At 48.2% G+C, this 22,355-nt stretch overlaps 1 protein-coding gene and 1 long non-coding RNA gene across 3 annotated transcripts in view; one reads left to right on the top strand and one right to left on the bottom strand.

Annotated features, from left to right (window-relative positions):
• The window catches only part of CAPZB (capping actin protein of muscle Z-line subunit beta), a 58,502-nt gene extending 45,749 nt beyond the window's left edge, over nucleotides 1-12,753 (bottom strand). For both annotated transcript variants that reach the window (XM_041419389.1, XM_041419391.1), the window contains exon 1: nucleotides 12,621-12,753. In XM_041419389.1, coding sequence (XP_041275323.1) covers nucleotides 12,621-12,623 — 3 coding nt within the window. In that variant the 5' untranslated portion in view covers nucleotides 12,624-12,753. The remainder of the gene's footprint in view (nucleotides 1-12,620) is intronic.
• A 234-nt stretch (nucleotides 12,754-12,987) lies between these two features.
• On the top strand, nucleotides 12,988-16,835 carry LOC121344062. Its single transcript, XR_005953783.1, has 2 exons — nucleotides 12,988-13,162; nucleotides 16,734-16,835. It is a non-coding gene; the product is annotated as an uncharacterized LOC121344062 (long non-coding RNA).
• Nucleotides 16,836-22,355: the final 5,520 nt, after the last annotated feature.

Raw genomic sequence — 22,355 nt, 5'->3', positions numbered from 1 at the left:
GGAGTTCAGACAGAAATTCTAAATGAAGTTTTATTACAGCTGAAGTCACTGAAGGATTTAGAGATCATAGGAATCTCAAAAGACTAAAAATATTAGCTTAGATGAAAGCTCTTTAATAAGTTTCCTTTAAAGATGTTTGCCTATCTAGAATCTCTACTTAAGCACCTGTTACAGCATTCCCATGGCACTGCCCCAGGGTAAAAGGTTATGAGGATGTCTGTACTAGTTATGAGGATGTCTGTACTAGTTATTTTACAGCTTCCTTTGTCTGCACCTCCTCTTCTTTTTGGTCTCTTTGCTGCATTTAGCTTATTTACAAAAGAGAAACCCTCTCACAACAGACACAGGCCTCTGGTCATCTGGGCACTCTGTGTTAAAGCCCAAATCAGAAAAAGCAGTGAAAAATTTTTAAAAATTGTATAAATGTGCAGTTGTAAAGGGGGATAGCTGTGCACCTTAGTTTTAAAGGCTGAGTATGGGCAGATGTCATTCAGTGCAGAAAACACAAATAAAACATCCCAGGTAGCTACTATAGGTATGGAAATCACAAAAATTGAAACAGGCAACAAGCTGGACTTCCTCTTGACTCCCACTTGCCATGTCTAAAGCTCAGAGCTCCTTGGGGCATGGGGCACAGGGTGCTGGAATCCTCAGCAAACAGGAGCTGACCCAGCACCACCCAAAGCTGGGAGCAGAGAGCTGCTCCTGCACAGCCCTGGCACAGCCCTGGCACCTGACCAACGAGCTCTGCTGCACCAGGAGGCACATCCAGAGCCCCTCCAGCTCCAGGAACACTTCCTCTTGGGTTCCCTGTGTCCAAGATGACCCCCAGAGTCCCTTTTTCCCAGCCCAATGGTCAAAGAAAGAGTTGGAATTCTTCAGCTCTGGTTCACAAGGTTGTTTATTGTCTATTATCTAAAATATTTTTTCTCAGACCCGCAGAGGTCTGATCTGCAGCTCTGTCAAGGGCACACTGCCTGCCCCTGGGCTGGTGTCTACATTTTACACTATGAGTCACATGTACTTTATTTATCATTATTTTCCAATACCTATCACCTATGTTAGACTGTCTACGTCTTTTCTAAACCAATCCAAACGTGCCACCATCACCAAGAAGATGGAGGCTAGGAAGGAGAAGGAATAAGAAGAGGGCAATGCCCAAGTCCCTCCATCTTGCCTCCTAGACCCCTACAGCAAAAATCCTCACAATTCCACTTTTCACACGGTGATTAATTCATTATTACTCTACTTCTGTGACTTGTGATTCTTCATACAAGGCTGGTAATTCGCTCCATGGGTTAAGATCAAAATCCCAAGTGTCTCTGGCTTCCTGCCAGAGGCACGTGTCACCCAGGGCCCCCAGAGGGGTGTCCTGGCTTCCCACAACTTCCCTGAAGTGTTCACCTGTTTGCTCTTTTCAACAGACACCAGCACTTGGCTGAGTTACTACAGGTATTCTGCATTTCTAGAATATTTCTACACGTGCTTTTGACTGCATATGCTTGCAGAAATGCACAGGCTTTACTCCCAAGTTTGGTAACGCACAGTTCTCCACTGCCTCACCTGAGACTTAACCTACACTCCATCTTCCAGGAGGCTTACACAAACCTGCAGCTCTCCCCACACCAAGGCCATTCCACCTGAAAGGAGGTAAAAGACTCATTTAAAGCTCCTGGTCTCACAGTCAGCAGGAATTTGCTCCCTTTATCACAAAGCCCCGTGGACTGAATCTCCCTTCACATCTCTGCTGGGACACTCCTGCTCATCTGAGCCTGTTACTGCTGAGCACAAACAGAGCTGGGCAGCGTTTTCAAACACAAACCCAGGCTGGTTTCACTTCTGTGCTCTATTTCTGTACTAGCCCCACTTGCAAGCCCCTGAGCCAAGAGCTGAGACAGCTCAGTGCTACAGCAGTGGGAGCTCCTCCCAGTTCAGCCTTTCCTTGGAAAGAATTCATAATAATAATAATAATAATAATAATAATAATAATAATAATAATAATAATAATAATAATAATTCGGGCCACCAAATCTTTTCCACCAGCAAACCCAGTACAACATTTCTGCTCCAGGCACGATTGTGCTCCCAACCCCCTTTTCCATCTGTGACATCAGCTGAGAACAACCGTGGGACCCAGAAATTACTGCAGCTGAAAAAGCCACACCCCTGATGTGACAGATAAACAGCTGGCAGACACTTCACACCCAAGTTCCAGTCAAGACCAGCATCTGAAAGGTTACCCAAATTTAAAGTACAAGCAGCATCTCAATGTCCAGAGAGCAAAAATATAAGGTAAAAACCTCAAGAGACACTGCAACCAGAACATCTGCTCAATGCCATGCAATTCAAAGCAATCACACATCAGATCACTCTGGTCACTGATCAGTTTGCAAGCAAAATATCTCTGTAAATTAATCCAGGGCCAGAAGTACACAACCAGAAAATGACTCTTTTTCCTTCCTTTCAAGCTGCAGACATACCCAAGACTGTAAATCACATATTTCCTGTCAGTTCTCCCAACAGGAATGTCTGACTAACGTTTCAGCTTTGTGGTACTACAACACTAAGTTTTTTTTAATTGAAACAGATACCCAGCTTCCCCTCCTGCTTGTCATTTTAATCCCTGCCAACTTCCAGAGCTCCAAGGGCAGAAGACTCCCATTTCCAATTACACAATAGGATAGTATTACTGCTAGAAGCTGTAGCAAGGGTTGAATTATTGTAACCCTTGGGTAATAAAAAGTACAGTAGTATGTTAAGTTGCAAGGTTCCCTTCTCAGCTGTCAGCATTCACTTTTTAGGATGTTAGATGGGAACTGTCTGACCTGGGAAAGCCCAGAGAAGTTCTGCACTCATGACATTTCCATCAGCTGCTCATATTCCTCGCAATCTGTTTTTCCACATGATTTTTCCCTTGACTATTAACCCTCCTCTGGCAGATCCTATCTAAAACCACTTGTAATGGACTCATAAATCACAGCTCTGTGACAGCAAGGTGTGCTGGGGAGAAACAGCAATAGCACAGTTAGGAAACAATCAAAGGTAATAAAACCTGAACACAGACTCTGCTGTGGACAGTCATAAAAGGTCAAAGATTATTAAAAAGCAAGACACTGATGCAGACCTCATTCTCCTTCTCTTCAGCCACTTTTACCTTTGTCTGGTTTTGGCTGGGATGGATGCAGTGGCCTTTATTATCTCAAACACTTCTGACCACATGGTATGCTCAGCAACGAGCTCAGCCCAATTTGCTGAGGTCAAGACCAAACAGCCCAAGCGCTGACACCACTCCTTCCACGAATACCAAGTGAGAAGGATTAGAGATTAAAATAAAAGCAAGAAGTGATGGATCAGAAGGCTTTAGCAGAAGTTGCTGTGCTCTGGCTCCCCCAGGTCCCCTGTAATCTGTATTTATTTACAGAGCAATTGTACAAGTCACGTCACAGCTTTTGAGTCAGCGACTCCTCCTTGGAGACGTTCTCCTGCATATTATTCATTTCATTCTGCAATGCTCCATCTTTTAAGTACAACTGAGCACACAGCACTACTAGCCCCAATTAATGACTGAACACACTCTCACAACTTATTTTTCTGAGTTCAGGTGTTGGTGTTGTACACACTGCAAACACAGCAAAAACACTGAGCAGCTTTTGTCCTCCATTGCTCCAGAAATGGAACACAGGTGAAATTCAGAGGGACAAGAGGGACCTTTTTAAAGAGGTTCTCTAGGAACAAGCAGCTCATACATCTGCCCTGAAACCTCATGAAGGAACTAAAATAATCCATGGGCAGGACAGAGGCAAGGCAGCTGAGATCATACATCTGCCCTGAAACCTCATGAAGAGGAACTAAAATAATCCATGGGCAGGAGAGAAGCAAGGCAGCTTCACTTTCCTTGGCACCAGAGTGCTGCTGACACGGGATACTTCTCACCATTTCGGGCTGCCAACACAGCCAGGGCAAGTCCTGCACAGATCCAAGGAGTACCAATGGGCTTCTGGGGGCAGCTACCAAAGGGATCTTCTCCTCCAGACAAGCTCAAGGATCAGTATTTTGCCAAATCCTTGGTTATCGCTTCAGCCTCCAGCAGCTCTTTCAAGCATCCTTGCAATCAGCTGCACCTGATTTCCCTTCCTCATTCCCACCTCCAAACCAAGCCAGTTTTCTGCCCACAGGACAAACCCCAACACCCCAGCCCAACTCTAAAACAATTATCAAGTGAGTTATAATACACTGAAGGCACTCCCCTCTGTGAGCTTCTAAATAATCCAGAGCTGCCTGCAGCCTGATCTCATGGACCAACCAGTTGTTCAAAATGTTTTACACCCAGCGAGAAGGAACTACAACCCCTGATAGCCTGGAGCAGGGCACTTGTCTGTAATTCCCTAACTGTTTACAAGTGAGGATCAGGCATCTCCAGGAGCACATTCTGCAGGTGGTTTCCATCCCTGTAGGTGTTCTCTGACCAGATGCAGTTCCTGTCAGCACATCTACAGAGGCGTACAGCACACAGAGAAAAATTAACATTTCCTTGGCCCCTCCTTCCCAGCAAGGATGTATTTCCAGGTGACACATACTTGGGTCTACTCTCAAAACTAATGTATCCCTTTAGTTTATATAAATCCAGAGCAAGTCTCCATCATGTGCCCAAGGAAAAGAACCATCACACACCACCAGAAGAGCAGGATGGAGCAGCACCAAGGCTTTCTGGGAACAGCTACTCATCCCGACCTTTTGCCAGGATCACTAATGATTTCTGCACTAGCATTTGTCTTCTGGGTAACAGAAACAATGTTTTATTTATTAAACTTGTCATTGAACATGACAATGCAATTTACTGGCTTTCATCTGGTGCCAAGAATTCCTGTGAAGCATAAAGTTTGCAAAAAGTCACTTCCCAATAAATCGTGGCAGTGAGTGACTATGCAATCTGCTAGCCCCACATGAAAGAGGAAAGTGGGGCTACAGATAAAAGTTGCACAGATTGCAAAAAAACATGCTTAACTTCTAATAAATGGATTAAAGACACTGAAGTTGCCTGTAGAACTGACCAACTTTGCCAACAGGTTTTATGATTAATGTTACCGCACAGTGGGGGATTTTCCCCATTTTAAGTCTCGATTTCACTAAAATAACATTTTCTTTCTTAGCTCTAACTACAGATAGAAAATCTTAGCTAAACAAAATGCAAATAACCCATTACAGCACAGCACTGAGAGAGAAGAACTCAGCCTGATTTAGCAAACTCTTTCTGAGGCAGCTGCAACACCTGGTTTCACTACCACGAGAGATGAACACAAGCGTGTTTGTGCCCCAAAAGGTTTTGAAATCACCCAGGGCAGTAGGTCTGAGTCGGTTCACAAGTCTGGTGACCTGTTTTTAACACTGTCTTCCTGCCTTCCAGTCAAATCTTCTGAGGAAGAGCCCAGTCCATCCCCAGAGAAGGGCTGCCTAATTTTTACAGGGGTCACTTCTTTCATTTTTTTTAATTGAAACCATAATTACTACAAATACAGCAGCTCTTGAGATTCAACACTGCCATTTGCCATCCTGACCATCTGCAAACATGTCACTGGTGGTGCTTTCTTTTAATCCTGCTAATGCCCAATGACCTTTTCAAATGCTCTTTTCTTCTATGCATTTCTGTTTGCTCCATGTTCCAATCAGGCTGGTCACAAAAGTTTTAGAACTCCTCAATTAAAATGGAGAAGTTTTTTCATGCAGAAAGAGCAAAGTTGGGAAAGTTGGTCTTGGCCTGACAGACCCAGGTTCTCCTTCCAGTCAACTGCAACTTAACTTCAGTTCTGTGAGAAATCACATCAAAAACATTTGAGAAAATACACACTGCAGAGCAGCAGGGAGCATGCACTGTATCTGAAGGTGACAGCAAGCATCCTGTGCTTACTGACAGCAGAACTAACACAGTGTCAACATCCCAAAGTCAGGATTTGCTCTACCCCAGCTCTCTGTGGAGCCAACAGCTGCCTGGCTTGAGATGCAAACTCAGCACTTTCCAGCTCCTGGAGGCTGCAGCCAGGGTTGTAAATTCAGGAGATAACTCTGGCAAGTAACCGGATGCCTGGCAAGGCAGGCAGGAGGCAGAGAGGATCTCATTAGCCCTCTTCCCTGAAAGTTCTCCCATTCCTCAAAGGTCAGAAAAGTAGGTTAATATGCCTTCTGCTTGGGTCTCACATGACATACCACAGTGACTGCCCTGCAGAGCTCCCAACAGTCCAGTTCTGCCCCAGGAATTCACGTTTTAAACCAGGAAGCTCCTGGTCTTGCACACCTATAGGCCACAGGAATATCACACCTAACAACATATTCACACCTGCCAGAATTGCTTCCTTTGCTTAAGTCCCAGACCTGCCCATCCTTGCAGGTTTTTCATGCCTTCCTCATCACCTCTGAACCCACCTGACCTACCCTCCACCACACCTGCAGACAGGCAGCCAGCTCCACACAGGCTCTGGGACCATTCGAAGCAGGGGTGACACTTTCTGTGGCAGCAGGGCTCACCTACCAGACACGTCCCAGCTTCAATCCCCACCATGTTTTTCCTTCACTCCCCCATGAAGTTAGCAGTTATTCCATCTGGCCACTCTGCACCTTACCAAGCTCTGGATTAGCCCTGCCTGGACTCATGGCTACGTGAAGCTGGTTTTGGGCACCCAGTTGAGCACCATCAATGCTGAGCCAAGATCACACCCAAACCTTTCTCGATGACACCTGGATCTGCAGGGTGGCAGCACCTGGTGGATAAATACAGCTGTAGTCAGCACAATGCAGCTGATATTTTACCTCATTCCTCCATTTCATGCCTCTCTCCTCCCTTGAATTAACACACCAAAAGCCCCATCTCTTGTTTCCTGAGCCTGTCTCAGGTTGCAAGGCCAGGCTGGCAGCCAGGCCTGGCAGAAGCTTTTAAAATCCTGGTATTTACCAAGGTAAAAATGTCCAGGGAAGGCAGGTAACACAACATCACTTTCAAACTCAGCAGTCTGTCTAACGGAAAAGAGAGAAAGTATCACCTAAAGAAACACAAACAAAATTCCCTGAGAGAATAAGGAGTATTTTATTTATGGTGGCTTCAGGCAACCACTAAGCTTCTGCCTTCAGTGCAGTCTCGAACATTTTTCCTTCCGCATAAAATCCTCTTACTTAAGTGCTGTTTTCAGCCTTGTTTCAGCTGATGCTGCTAAAATTGTGAGATCCTGAGTTCTGCTTTCACCCAGGCTCGTAACACACCCACTTTGCAACAAGGACGTGATTGAAATTCCAAGGCAGCACACCAGGAAAGGACTCGGCTCCACTTTGTGTGGAGGACGTCCCCTTCAGCCTCAGGGAAGGACACGCTCTGCAGCAGGGCTGCAACACCTGGACTCCAGTCCCCAGGGGCTAAACCAGAGCCAGGGCTCCCAAAGCAACCCTGCACTGAAATAATGCAGGGCTACTGCTGAAATATCAACTAGTGAGGTTCCATCTGCATAGAGCAGGAATAAAGTAGGCAACTTCTGAGCAGGGCAGCCAGATAAGTCAAGGGCCTGCAAGTCCATTCCCTAATTCTCCAGCCCAGCTTGGAAGGTGTGGCACAAAGCAGGAGCTCAAAGCAAGCTGCATATTTCCTCGTAAAGCCTACAAGAGGGAGGGAGGGCAAAACAGCAACACCAGATAATACAAGGAAATGAATCTACTGCTTGGTGCCAAGGCTCAGACCACCACTCCAGGAAACACAGCACCAGGTATTACCTAATGCAACTGAAGTCATTCTAAATAGAAGATCATTTTGGCCACAAAAAAACAGAATAGAGCCTGCTTTCGATTCCTCACTCAAAACTTCACTGCATTAAAAACACAGGATCCCATTGCATCTGGCATTCCAGAGGAGAATTACAATGATTTAGCTGAGAAACAAAGCCCCTTCCTCAAATGATAAACCCCCTCAGATCAATTACCAGAGCTTTAAAACTTCCTCAATACCACATCCCCCCTCGAGCCACACCAAGGAAGTCTCAAAAGCAAATGTCTCATCTACCACACAGGCAAGAGCCCCATCTCCCCAGGACAGCCTGTGTGCAACATCTGTTCCCATCCTGCTTTAGGACATAGGACTAAGAAGTGAATTTTGGCCACTGGATCAGGTCCAGGACCCCTGAATTATTCAGCTCAAGTCACAAGGGTTTCACACCCTCCCAGTGTTTCAGTCACACCTTAACCAGGTTTCCACTACAGTACTTGGTCAATTCTCACAGGAACACCTCAGTCACAGACCATTAAATATTTAAGAAGGCATCACACCAAAGATGAAGAAAAAGATCAGTTTATACTCCAGTTTGAAGTGGCCACACCCCCACTGCACTGGCCAGAGCTCCTGATCTTCAAGTCAGAGAAGCTTTTTAATTAGCACAACCTATCAGCAAACATGATTTGGGCTAAAGCCCAACCAGAGAGAGCAGGAAGACTGGGAAAAGCTTGTGTTGGTCAGACATATTAATTACTCCTTCAAGGATGAAGCCTCTGTGCTGCAAAGAAATTCAAATTTGAAACCCCATGTTTTTAAGTGAGATTTTTTTTGCCCTTATTCCTGGAAATGGCAAAGGCTTAGGAAGAACTGAAGCATACACAAGCTTTGGGCCTTTCTCCTTGCATTAAGGAGAGACACAAAGATTTATTTGGTTGAGGCTTTTTAAATTCTTCAGGACTTCCAGCATGAATCATTGGGAAAGCAGGAAATTTTATATTGCACTTTAAAAATCAGTTTATTAATCACTTTATAAAGTGACTGACTAAAACATATTGATAAAAACGGAAGATCAGCATCTCTTTTGAGTATCTTCTACTTGTGCAATCATCTCCTTCACCTGGAAAGAAAAGTTATTAAAGCACATTGGATCAAAGGAGGGTAAAACAAGAGGGCTGAGCATGGACAGGGCTCTGAGCACCCTGCTCTAGTGAAGGTGTCCCTGCTCACAGAGGGGGCTGGACTACATAGCATTTAAAGGTCCTTCCAACCCAAACTACCCTGGGATTCCACAGCCCTAAACTAGGTACAGGCACCTTTCAGAACCTCACATTTCTCCAGTAAAATTGCTCCCTTCAGCAGGCACTGAAAATACTTTTACTTTACCTTGAGGTGGGTCTATCACAGTGTGAACCAGCTCACAGGGGACAAATTGCAGCAAACACTTCTCTACAAGTTTACTTTGCAGGGTAAGGAGCTCCTTGAATTTGACCAAACATCCCCACAAAGGGCAGGCACAAATACAAACACGGGCACTGGCACTGCCCATCCAGTCTACAGAAGTATCCCGAGTCTAAATTTGAATTTTAAGGCTTTGGGGTGACTGGGGCCTTCCAGTGCCTGAAGGAGCTGACAGGAAGGATGGCACCAGACCATGGACAAGGGCTGGAGGGACAGGACACAGGGAATGGCTTCCCACTGCCAGAGGGCAGGGATGGGTGGGATCTTAGGAAAGAACTGTTCCCTGGGAGGGTGGGGAGGCCCTGGCACAGGGTGCCCAGAGCAGCTGTGGCTGCCCCTGGACTCCTGGAAGCCCAAGGTCCAAGCCAGGTTGGATGGGGCATGGAGCAGCCTGGGACAGCAGAAGGTGTCCCTGCCATGGCAGGGATAGAATGGGATGGGCTTCAAGGTCCCTTCCAGATTAAACCATTCCACATTCCCTGATGCACCAATGGCAAACTGGACCAGCAGAGAGCACTGGGGAGTACTGGATGATGATGAGCACCCGAGCTCCCCAGCCATCCTTCACCCAGAGAGGTCAAGGCATGGATGGAAAGCAAAGCTGACAGCTGTGGAAGCAGAAACTGAGAAGGGCAGCATTGTCGTTTTTCCAAAGAAAGTAATTTCTCAACTCAACTCTACTAATAAGGACTAAAAATAGTCCCCCAAAAGAGCTGAGCTGCACTTTCATTCTGTTTCACTCCCAGATGTGAACTAGTCCCCTATCAGCATATATATTTACCATATGAGGAAATCCTGTTTGAACAACTTCAGCTGCTGAACGCTTTCCCCTCCCTAATGAACCACAGATTAAGCATCACTGCAATGGCAGCATTCCCTCTCCCAGTGATATCCTCTGATTATTTTGACTTGATTATTTTGGGAATTTGCCGTTTAAGATAACATTTAGCTAAGCTCACACACTTGGCTTGCCTAATACAACACAGACTCTACAAAACAGCTGAAGCTGGTGTTTCTCAAAAGGCACGAGGTGCAAAGGACTTGCTGTGGGTACTGAAAATGTCCCCACACCCCCACAGCCCATGGTGGAGGTCCAAAAGGGACAGGACCAGGTCACAGATGGGCTCTGATTCCAGACAAACAACTCCTATCCAGAAAATCTTAGTGACCCTGAGCAGCACACGAGGTGAGTGTTGGTGTCACTGTCTCATCACACACCCTGGGCTGTGCTTCGCTGCTCCTTATCTGCCTCACAAATCCTAGATGGATGATGCACAGCCAGCACTGCACTAGACAGTCTGAATTTATGGATGATTAAATCATAAATTTTGCTAAAATTGCCCTCCTTTTCCTCAAGAGTTGCATAGCAGAAGAAATCCTTGCTAACATGATCAGGCCAGTTTACATAACCTGGAAATGAAGGGTTTTATTTTTACAAAGAGTAACTGGATTCTGTCCATCCACAACCCACAATTCCAGAAATCTCAGCAGATCCACTCTCCCAAGTCCTGCTTTGCCCTGAACAGTGCATTCCATTTATTTTTAGCACAGGAGACACCATCCATCCAGGCACTTTTCAAGCTTCATGCGTTGCCCTGCCCTGTTTCCCTGAGCACCTGACTGAAATGTGGGCACAGCTCCGAGCTCTCCAAGGAGACAAAGGTCCCCAGCTCTGCTCTACACAGACACTGGTAACCCTGTGGTACCAGGAAGGTGTTTCACCCAATATCCTGCACCATGCCAATTGCTCTCTCCAATGGGAGGGCCATTCCATCCTTTCCATGCTCCACTTCTGGTCTCAAACCACTAAAAGCAAAGCTCCTGGAAGAACCCTAAACACTGGGTTTGCACACGAGTTGAAACTGGAGGCTGCAAGTTCGTCCCTGGAGTCCACTCAACACTGGAAACCACCACAAAAGTGTTGGAAGTGCTAATCAAATTTCTCCTATGTCCAGTGGTCTCCACGACTAAACATGAAAAAACCAGAAGGCAGCAAAACCTGCTAACACTCAGGAAATTTCCAAAGGATTTGTGCAGTACCTCCTCCAAACAACTGGCACAGGTACATTTAAATCCTGACTGGATTCTCCTACCACCACGTTTTTACATCCCCTCCAAAGAAGTTGGCACCACTGTTGTTATTTTCCATGAAGCCTCCTTGTTTTCTTTGAACTCTCGTCCTGTGATAATTTTTGTAGTGGCCTAAGTTAAGGCAGTTTGCTGGAATCCCAATTTGAGATTCCACAGTCAGGTCTTGCACACAGAGATGTCAGTGTGTTAAAATTAGGCACACAGCTGGAATAAGATGCTCCGTGCTGCCAGGACTCAGGTACAGCACCTGCTCTTGTTTGAACCAACACGGAATAGAACTTTGGTCATAACTGTTCTTCACCTTTCACCTGACTTTAAAGATCTTTATCCTGCATGATACAGGTGGCTCTAGCTCCAGAGAAAGAACGTAAGGCATTGCCTCTGAAATTCCTATGGATGAAGGCAAGAAGTAAAGGATTACACTTGTGTGGTTAAACAGCCTTTACACCACTGCAGAGCCAGGCTCTGGGCTGCTCTTTTGTGAACTAAACACATCTGGACGTTGTTGAATTGTCACTCTGGAAAACCTGAATCACAAATCCCCAAGAGCATAAAGTGATGTGATTCCCTGCATGCCTGAGGAGGCTCGGGAAAAGCCCCTGGACAGGGAGCAGAGCAGGGCCCGGGCCAGCTCCTGGAGGCTGCTCCCTTTGCACAGCACCAAAGCGAAATCCAAAGGGTTTGTGCCCTGGGCTAATCCTTTCTGGGAAACACAGCGAGACGGATCAATCCACACGGCTGAGGAAACTGCAGCTTCTCCGTGGGAAAGTTCCCAGCGCGGTGGAGGAGCACACCCAGGGCTGCGGCCCCAGCTCGGGCGGCGCTTGGCCGCCCCGCGGAGCCGGGAGCTCCAGCACCCGCAGGGCCGGGGCAGCTCCCCGGCCGGGGGACAGCCTGGCTTCGGGCACACGAGCCACACGCAGGGCCCGCCGCTCGCAGCAACCGGGCGGCGCCGTTCTCCGCCAAAGCGGAACCGTTCCCTGTGTAACTCCACATCATTCCCTCTGGAAGCACCGCCCGGGACCGGGACCGGAGATCTGGCGGTGACCGGGCAGCGGGGCCCCGGGCGAGCCCCGGGCCCTGCCGAGCGCCGGGCAGAGCCTCCGCTAGCCCCAGCCCTCCCCGCCAGCGCCCTCAGGCCAGGCCACCCCTCCCTGCGTCCCGGCAGCACCGCCTGGGCCGTCCTTCCCTCCGTCCCCGCCGCCCGGGGGAGGCCGGGCGAGGCCCCCCGGTGCGAGGGGGCGGTGTGGACGTGGGGGCCGGCGCGGGGGCGCCGTGCGGAAGGGCGGGGGCCGCGGCTGGGGGCGCGGGGCCGGCCCGCTCTCACCATGTCGGCTGGGCGGGTGCGCGGGGCGGTAGAACGGCGGCGCCTCCCGGTCCGTCCCTGTCGCTTCGACGCCGCGGCCCGTCCGCTTCCGCCGCCGCCCGGCAGTGAACATCCGGGTCAGCGCCGCCGGCCCCGCCCCCGCGCCGCTCCCCGCCAATCAGCGCGCGGCTCGCCGGCCATCGCCAAGTATGGATGCGCGGCGGCGGGGCGGGAGGGCGGGGCGGAGCGAACCACGCCACCTGCGCGGGGGGGACGGGGCGCACGGCGGCACCAACTGCAGCGCGGGGGTGAGCGCGGCGACCAATCAGAGCCCGGGGGCGGGCCTGGGGGAGGGGCCTGCGGGGGGCGCGCCCGCAGCTCGGCCCCGGCCCTCAGTCGGTGTCGGAGCCCGTGCGCGGGAGCGTCGCTGCTTAAACACCCTTAAACGCACTTGTTTAAGTTGAAATGAAGAGCAGCACGAGGCAGGAGGGTAGCACGGCAAGCGCCGCCCAGAAGAGGCAACGAGCAGCAAACTCGTAACCCTAAAGCTGCGTTTTACACAGGTAAACTGCACTTTACACATGCCTGTAACGTCTGCCAGGGCTAAAGCGATGTGGAAGAATAAGCAGCCTCCAGCTGCTTAAGGCCAGGGATAATTACTAATTATTTTTAAAAGGAAATGATAAATTATTTTAAAAGGAATTATTAATTCTTTCTAAAAGGAAGGTTCGGTGTTGGCTGGCAGGTACCTGCTGGAAGCCGGGCAGATGCTGGCACAGCTGGAGGCATTCAGGGCTCTGGCGGTTGTGCCAGGGAGAACAGGATCACAGATTTGTCCGGGCTCACAGGGACCTCAGGAGACATCTAATCCAACCCCCACCAAGGCAGACTCTCCTGGAGGTGACCTGGAGCAGCATCTCCCAAATCAGGGTATATATACAATAAAACATTCTGTTTTGCTCAGACTGTCCCAAAATAAAGCATTTTTTTCCTATTACTGGAGTAATTCCCATTACAGTGATTTGAGGTAAGACATCCCAATTCCAGATTCCTGACCTGTCCTCAATAAGGGAATCTCAGAGCTACACCTGACAATGATCCCAGGGAAACGTGAGGATTCATTAGGCACCGACAGCTTCCTCTGCTTTTGGAACAGGTCAGGCCGTGTTTCACCCCGGTTTTATTGCCAGGACCCCAAAAATCCTCCATTGGGACTCTGTGCTGCAGACTTGGCCCTGGGGAGCCAAAAGCCCTTCCCTGGGTTTGCTGTAGGCACTGGGAATGCCAACATGGGCTGAAAAAAGGGCTTTCCCTTGGGTGTCACAGACAGGGCAGTCACACAGGGCTTGTCCCTCGGTGTCACAGACACAGGTGTCACACAGGGCTTTCCCTTGGGTGTCACAGACAGGGCAGTCACACAGGGCTTTCCCTTGGGTGTCACAGACAGGGCAGTCACACAGGGCTTTCCCTTGGGTGTCACAGACAGGGCAGTCACACAGGGCTTTCCCTTGGGTGTCACAGACAGGGCAGTCACACAGGGCTTTCCCTTGGGTGTCACAGACAGGGCAGTCACACAGGGCTTTCCCTTGGGTGTCACAGACAGGGCAGTCACACAGGGCTTTCCCTTGGGTGTCACAGACAGGGCAGTCACACAGGGCTTTCCCTTGGGTGTCACAGACAGGGCAGTCACACAGGGCTTTCCCTTGGGTGTCACAGACAGGGCAGTCACACAGGGCTTTCCCTTGGGTGTCACAGACAGGGCAGTCACACAGGGCTTTCCCTTGGGTGTCACAGACAGGGCAGTCACACAGGGCTTTCCCTTGGGTGTCACAGACAGGGCAGTCACACAGGGCTTTCCCTTGGGTGTCACAGACAGGGCAGTCACACAGGGCTTTCCCTTGGGTGTCACAGACAGGGCAGTCACACAGGGCTTTCCCTTGGGTGTCACAGACAGGGCAGTCACACAGGGCTTTCCCTTGGGTGTCACAGACAGGGCAGTCACACAGGGCTTTCCCTTGGGTGTCACAGACAGGGCAGTCACACAGGGCTTTCCCTTGGGTGTCACAGACAGGGCAGTCACACAGGGCTTTCCCTTGGGTGTCACAGACAGGGCAGTCACACAGGGCTTTCCCTTGGGTGTCACAGACAGGGCAGTCACACAGGGCTTTCCCTTGGGTGTCACAGACAGGGCAGTCACACAGGGCTTTCCCTTGGGTGTCACAGACAGGGCAGTCACACAGGGCTTTCCCTTGGGTGTCACAGACAGGGCAGTCACACAGGGCTTTCCCTTGGGTGTCACAGACAGGGCAGTCACACAGGGCTTTCCCTTGGGTGTCACAGACAGGGCAGTCACACAGGGCTTTCCCTTGGGTGTCACAGACAGGGCAGTCACACAGGGCTTTCCCTTGGGTGTCACAGACAGGGCAGTCACACAGGGCTTTCCCTTGGGTGTCACAGACAGGGCAGTCACACAGGGCTTTCCCTTGGGTGTCACAGACAGGGCAGTCACACAGGGCTTTCCCTTGGGTGTCACAGACACAGGCGGCACACAGGGCTTTCCCTCGGGTGTCACAGACAGCCCCCGTTTCCAGGGAAGTGCACAGCTTGGCCATGGATCGGGTTACAGCAGCCAGAGACAGGACTGCACCACACGAATTTGCAGCACAATGGAGCCCATGCAGACAGAACAGCTCTCAGTGGTGCCAGAAACAAAATGAACCCGGAAGGGTGGAGAGAAAACAGTAGAACGATGTCAGGAGAAACAGGAGCTGTATTACTTCACAGAAACACAAAACCACATAAAATTCCATCCAGAGCCAGTACCAAACAACCCCAAAGGTGGGAAATTATCTTCCACATCTGGAAGAGCAGCCACATGACCTCAGGAGGCTCAAGAGAGTCCAAATTCAGTTCTTTGCCACTGTTCCTCAGCCTAACCTCCTTCAATCTGCTTTGTAAGATGGAGCAATCCCAAATGGCTCCTATTTTGCAGTTCCCAGACCCTCCTCCAGTCCTTGCATTCCCCCCAAGCTGCCTCCCAGCAGTAATTAAGAAAAGCAAACCTGTTCATTACGCAGACCAAATTATTCATTCTTTTTCCAGGGATCCATCTAATGCTCCTCAGGGCTGGGAGGCTGGAACTGATAAATTTGAAAATGCCTGTTCTAAAATTCCCTCTTTCTGTCACAAAATTCATGCAAAGCACTCAGTGACAACTCTACTTGTAGCAGCTTTTAGTTTTGAACAGAAACAGCTCCTAGCTGCTTGCTGGAGCAGCACAGCAATAGCAGAATTAGGCAGCCCAGTATATTCCAAACAATTTGAGCTCTAAATGAATGTCAAGGCCAAGAGGATGTTTTTCTTAGCGGAAGAAATACAAGCATCCTGGATTTTGTTCTCCTGCTAATAGGTATAAAGAAGAATAAACAGCTGCTTTTTGTTTTCCCAAAAATATTTGCATTAAGAAGATCTGCAGATTCATTTTGAAATTGATGTCATATCTTTTTTCAAATGAAGACCAGCTGTTTGCTTTGCCTGTTTATAGCAGGTCATGTTTCAGGGATTTTGTGTTGTTTGTTTATTAAGATGTGGGACCAGACAGCTGCACTTTGGTGTGGGGAGTGGATCCCAGAAGGTCCATGACTGTCACCACCATCCCACCTTCTGCTGGGACTTGTGGAGAGGCTGACACCAAATGCAGCAAATTCAGGGTTGTTCCCAAGTGCTGTGGCAGGCTACCTGTGCCTCAGGCATTTTCCAAACCTGCTGGCATGGATCACCCACCTACAGGAAAGAGCACTCCAAAGGGCATTACCCCTCTCTAAAAGGAGGGTCTGTAAACAAAGGAAGCAAACAATGATGTCAGTTGACATCTTAATGGCCCAACAACATCAGATTCATGTGCAATTAATAACAAAGCTTTTGATCCTGCAATCAGCAGCTCTAAAATCCATGTGCTTTCCCTGTACATTTGATTACATTCGAGGAAGCAAAAGGATAAACACTTATTAGCATTACAAAGTATTTTTCACATTCAGCCAGAACTTCCTGAAGCATTTGTGGTCCAGCACGATGTGGTTTTTATTTTATCCTCCTGCATGTGTGGTGAAATGCTATTTATTTTGTTTATTCCAGAATTTATCCAGGACCAGAACATGCTGAGGAACAAGGTCTGAGAGAAAACCTTCATGCTTCACTGAATAGTCATTTTTTGTAATAAAGAAACATCTTGACTTTTTTTTTTTTCTTTTTTTTTTTCTTTTTTTTTTTTTTTTGTCAGATTGCCCTTTTTCTTTCATGGCACTTGAAAGATATGTAAACTTTTATTAGGAGTTCTCATAAATTGAATTTATTGCTGCAAGAGTCTTCCAGCAATGGTAAAGTTTAGCTTGCTGGGTTTTATTAGTCAGAGTCAGTAAAACAGCAGCATCACTTGGTTTGAGGCTGAAAACCAAGTGTTTCTTGGAAACTAATATAGGAAAAAGGTACCTACAACACTACCCAATGTCTTGGAATTCTATGTTCAAGCCACAGATAGTTCTCACTATGGAGATCTTTGTACACAGTGTCAAAATAGCACACAAACAATAAAAAAGTCCCCCATCCTGAATCCAAAGCAGCTTTGCTGAGCGTATTCTTGGAATTTAAAAGTTTTTAGAGTTACCCCATTTCCTGCACAAACTGATGAGTAACTCCAAATACCAGGTTTAATGAAAAACAACATATCACCCAGTTAGTGTGAGGTTTGAGGCATTCCCCTCCCTGCACTAAGAATGTTGAACCAGACTTTTTCCCACTCCACCAGCACCCAAGCAGATCTGCTCCTTTGCTAAGTGGAAAGGATAAACCCAGCAGCAGCCCAAGGTGTCCATACACTGCAGGACTGCTGGGAGCCCTCGTGTCCAGCACATCCCACTTAGCTGCATATCCTGGGACACTGTCCAGTGCTCTTCTTGCAGCTGCTCCTTTAACTTTGTACTTTCAGCTCAGAAAACTTGAGAGTCTTTAGCCTGAGCAAAGAGAGTATTGAGGGCATTCTTGTCAAGCTTGGTCATTAACTAGCAATAATGTCTGTGGCTTTTCATTAAAAAAGAATCAAGGAGAAGCTGATTAAACACAGCAGAAAGAAAGAAAACTTTCCATTCCCTTACTTTTTCCTTGACACGTTGCACTTCATTTGAAGCCTGCTAATATACCAGCCAAAAGAATTGTAAGGGCCTGCCTGGATTCTTTCTTAATACAATGGTCACGGTTCAGTAGTTAGAATCTGTATGGAATTAGCCAGAGACATGGACAAATGGAAAAACATACTAAAAGGCTAAAAACCAGCACTTGTTCATGGGCTTATTCATTAGAAAATCTCATCAATACAGCACAAGTTTTCTCTTTTTACTATTCTAAAAAATTATCACAAAATAGTACACAGAAAATAAAGACACAAAATGTCAGAGCACTGCTTTTGCCTGGAATTTCAGAGTTGGCAAAAACTTGGGTCAGTGTTTCCATGCAAGTGCTTTCCTGCCGAGCTTTTTGGGGCAAACTTCATGTTCACAGCAAAAGCAGCCTAGAGCAGAATTAGCACAAGGAGCTGTGACACATCTTGTCCCACTTCTCCAAGTTGTGCTTCAGCCAGCCATACCTGACAGCTGGAACCAGCAGCACCACACACTGAATCCAAGCAGAGTGGTGTGGAAATCCAGCAGCAGCAGCACAGAATGTGCTCCTGAACGTGGATGTGATCCCCATGGGAAGCCTGAGGGATGTTGCACTGCAGCACAAGCTGTCCCTCCTAATGCAAGTGAGGATTGCTCACCCCACAGCATCCAACTGCCCTTCACAGAAAATCAATAAGGACAGCACAGGAGACTTAATGGAGTTGCTGGCACCTTTCCCATTTCAGGGCAAAGTCCTGCTGAGGAGGGGTTTCTTTCTCCTCAGACTTTTTTTTTGTTGGTGTTGTTGCTCAGATAACTAAAAGGTTTTCAAAGAGAGAAAGAAACATCAGTGTCTGTTGGTGAATGTGGCTTATGTTTGGAGGAAAAACCCAACACACCAGACTGGAGATTGAGATCTGGAGGTTCCCACCCAGGTCTGAGCTCTCTGTATCATGAAAGAATTGTTCTGGAAGCACAGGAAACAGGGAGCGGGGGCCCACACTGAGGCTGTGTCAACCATTACAAGCAGATAACTCCTACACTGCTGCCTTCCTGTGCAGATCTTGGCAGAAAAATAAATAAAAAATATATGTGTGGGAGGTGATTCATGTTATTTAAATCTATGGGAGAAGCTGCATGTGTATTCTTTGGAAAGGAGGAGAGCAAGAGTGTATTAGTATCCAGTGGGGATATGACACAAGGGATGCTTCAGGAGTCTTTGAAAAAATAGGATAAGAGGTGATATTCTCATGCTGGGGAAGGTTCAAGGTTTAAAGGAAACTTGCTGGGAACTTTTGAAACAAAAACTCATCCTGCTCTATGGACAAGCCAGAGGTAAGAGTTGAAAGGAAGCTGTTCTGTTGAAAAGGGTTTGAATTCCAGTGGTGCAGTTCCAGAGGAGCTCCTCACCTCCAAGTGCAGCTGTGGAACCACAGAACCCTTCTGGCTGGAAAAGCCCTCCCAGACCACTGGAGACCAATCCCCACCTTGTCCCCAGCCCAGAGCACTGACTGCAATGTCCAGGCCTTCCTTGGACACCTGAAGGGATGGACACTCCAAACCTCTCTGGGCAGCTCCAAGGCCTGAGCACCCTTTCCAAGCAGAAATTCCTGCTGATGTCCACCCTGAGCCTGCCCTGGCCCAGCCTGAGGCCGTTCCCTCTCCTCCTGTCGCTGTTCCCTGGAGCACAGCCTGACCCTCCGGCTGTCCCCTCCTGTCAGGAGCTGTGCAGAGCCACAAGGTCCCTCCTGAGCCTCCTTTTCTCCAGCTGAGCCCCTTCCCAGCTCCCTCAGCCCCTCCTGGTGCTTCAGCCCCTTCCCCAGCTCTGTTCCCTGCCCTGGACACGCTCCAGCCCCTCCAGGTCCTTGTTGTGCTGAGGGCCCAGAACTGCACACAGCACTGGGCATGCCCTCTGCATGGATCTTCCACTGGACACCAAGGAAGCAGCAATTTTGAAGAATAATAATGGTACTTATTCACTGAGATCCCCAGTCCCACCTCTGCCTTATCTGATGGCCTTCTGCTGCAAACCCAGCCAGTGTCTAACCCCTAGTGAGCAGTGCTTAACTCCACACATGACTCCACCAGGTATATTGTTAACAAAACTGGGGATACAAGGGCTGAACCTATTCAACTAGAAGGTGACTTCCACCAGAGAATTACAGGGCTCATTTTGAAGCTTTCTGGCTTCATTTCCTCCATTTATTCATACACTTATTTACTGGAAAGGAGGAGAGGAGAGCACAAGGGAGGGAAGGAATCCTGGGACAGCACATGCTGGGCTGTAAAATGCAAAGAAGGTTTTTGAAAACCGCATGTTCCAAACATCACCTTGGAGCCCCACAATAATAAATACTTGATATTACACTGCAAGGGTCCAACTGCCAAGTAACTATAGCAATGAAAAGAAAAGCCTGTCTTTGGACACATTCCCTCCTGCCTTAATTTTTCCCTGGGGTGGGGAAGGGGTACAGAGAATGTGCTCTAGATCCTTAATGGATAACGTTTTCCAGAGCCCCCTCTGATCACTCAGTGACTCTGGGATTTAAAAGCAGCAGAGTGATTTCTCCAAAGGAAGCTGAACATTCAAAACAATTACCCTGAACTATTCCATCCCCTTGGAAAGGGTTTAATGCACCAGGTCCTGAGGTGAGGCTGTCAGGATCCATTGAGACACAGCAACACAACCCTTTATGAAGTGCCTCGCAGTCCAGCTGCTCACCAGTGCTTCCTTCATCCCAAAAATCAGTGTTTTCCAGGGAGCCCAGCAGCCTGAAAATGAGTAAGTGTGAAGTGAGACTACACTGGCCTGCACTGAGCATTTGTTTTTGCCAACAGAAGACCACATTTCTGGGCTGGTTTTAAGCACTGCCTTCTGGAATTTAATTTTCAGGATGAAAATTAAAGAATTATTTTGGAGGCTTCAAGTTATCTTTCCCCTCATGATATTTTCCAGAGCTGTTTGGAAATGGGAGGGTGGAGCTGGCACTGCTGGGGCAGTTTCAGAAAGCACTTCTGTAGCTATTTGGGGAAAAAAACTGCTGGATCATGTTGGTATTTTTATAAGTAACTCGATGAGTGGTTCTATTTTGGATACCAACTATGCAGCAATGCAGACTGATTTGAGCAAATTGCAGGGGGAGGAAGAGAAAGGAAGATCCCCTTCCAGAACAAGGGCTGCCTTCTCAGGGAAACCTCTTGAACCTCCAGGGGCTCAGTTTAAACAGTGCCTTTTAAGATAAGTTCTTAAAAGCCATTTAGATTTTATGAGGAAGAGAAAATAATGGTTAATTGTGATTGTTCTGTGATATGTGAAGGAATTGAACCAAACCAATGAAAAGTAAAACCTTCCCATCGTGACTCTAGATCAAAACCAGTTCTACTTTTAAGATAAAGACCTATACCAACAATAACTTAATGAAATTTTTGCCAACTTCAATAATTTTTCACTTCTGTTTGTGGCTTTAGTCTGTAATTGACTTGCAAAAGAACTTCCAGTTTTATGAAGCAGCAGAGCCTCCTCCACCTCGATAAAGAAAATTGAACTTGAAGAAATCAAAACAATAATCACAGCTAAAATTGCCTCCCAGTGTGAATGGGGACATTAGCACTTGACAAACACCCGGGTTTTTTTTTCCACAAGGCTTCTAGAGAATGCCTTCCAGGCAGCCTACACACCATTTGCAACACAAGAATTCATTCCAGTGGGTTTGGAGACATCCAGAGTTGTTGCTGGCTCCACAAAGCTGCAGCAGGCTGCAGGATGGGCTGAAGCCCCACAAGGCAGTGAGAACTCTCCCCATAACCTCCTCCTCTAAAATTAGGAAATAGATAGGGGTGAAATTCCTCCCTGTGAGGTGGGCAGGCCCTGGCACAGGGTGCCCAGAGCAGCTGTGGCTGCCCCTGGATCCCTGGCAGTGCCCAAGGCCAGGCTGGACAGGGATTGGAGCACCTGGGACAGTGGAAGGTGTCCCTGCCATGGCAGGGGGTGGGACTAGATGAGCTCTAATATTCCTCCCAACCCAAATCATTCTGCAGTTCTGTGATTCTCATTATCAACCTATTGTGTGGAATAACTTCTTGAATGGGACTGAATGATCTTGCTGAAATTATTTGGCTCCTTTTCCTAAATAAACAAGAATATGGGGGGCCTGGATTGCTCTTCCTGGGATATTGATAGGGATTGACACCAGCTATCACACACCTGTATCTCACTTCAGGCTCTGAAGAGCAGCCGAGGCCACAGAGTAAAAGTCACAGAATTATTAGGGTTGGAGGGGATTTCTGGAGATCATTCGTTTCAACCTCCCTGCCAAGGCAGGCACACCTGGAGCAGGCGACACAGGAATGGGTCCAGGTGGGTTTGGAATGTCCCCAGAGAGGGAGACTCCCGGCCCTCCCTGGGCACCTGCTCCAGAGCTCTGCCACCCTCCCGGAGTGTTCTTCCTCCTGCTGAGGTGACGCAGGAGCTGTGCGGGATGTCGGACAGGGAAAACCTACACGGGAGTGTGTGTCCAGTGCTGTACACAACGCTGCAGTGAGAAACTCGGCCCTGCAGCACAGCCCGGCTCTTACCATGGATGAGGCGAGAGCCCTGCGGGCA

The sequence above is a fragment of the Onychostruthus taczanowskii genome, unplaced genomic scaffold (assembly GCF_017590055.1).
Source record: "Onychostruthus taczanowskii isolate IOZ18803 unplaced genomic scaffold, ASM1759005v1 scaffold61, whole genome shotgun sequence".
Classification (NCBI taxonomy): Eukaryota; Metazoa; Chordata; class Aves; order Passeriformes; family Passeridae; genus Onychostruthus; species Onychostruthus taczanowskii.
Note: the sequence above shows the minus strand (reverse complement) of the source record. Positions and strands in the feature narration are given on the sequence as shown.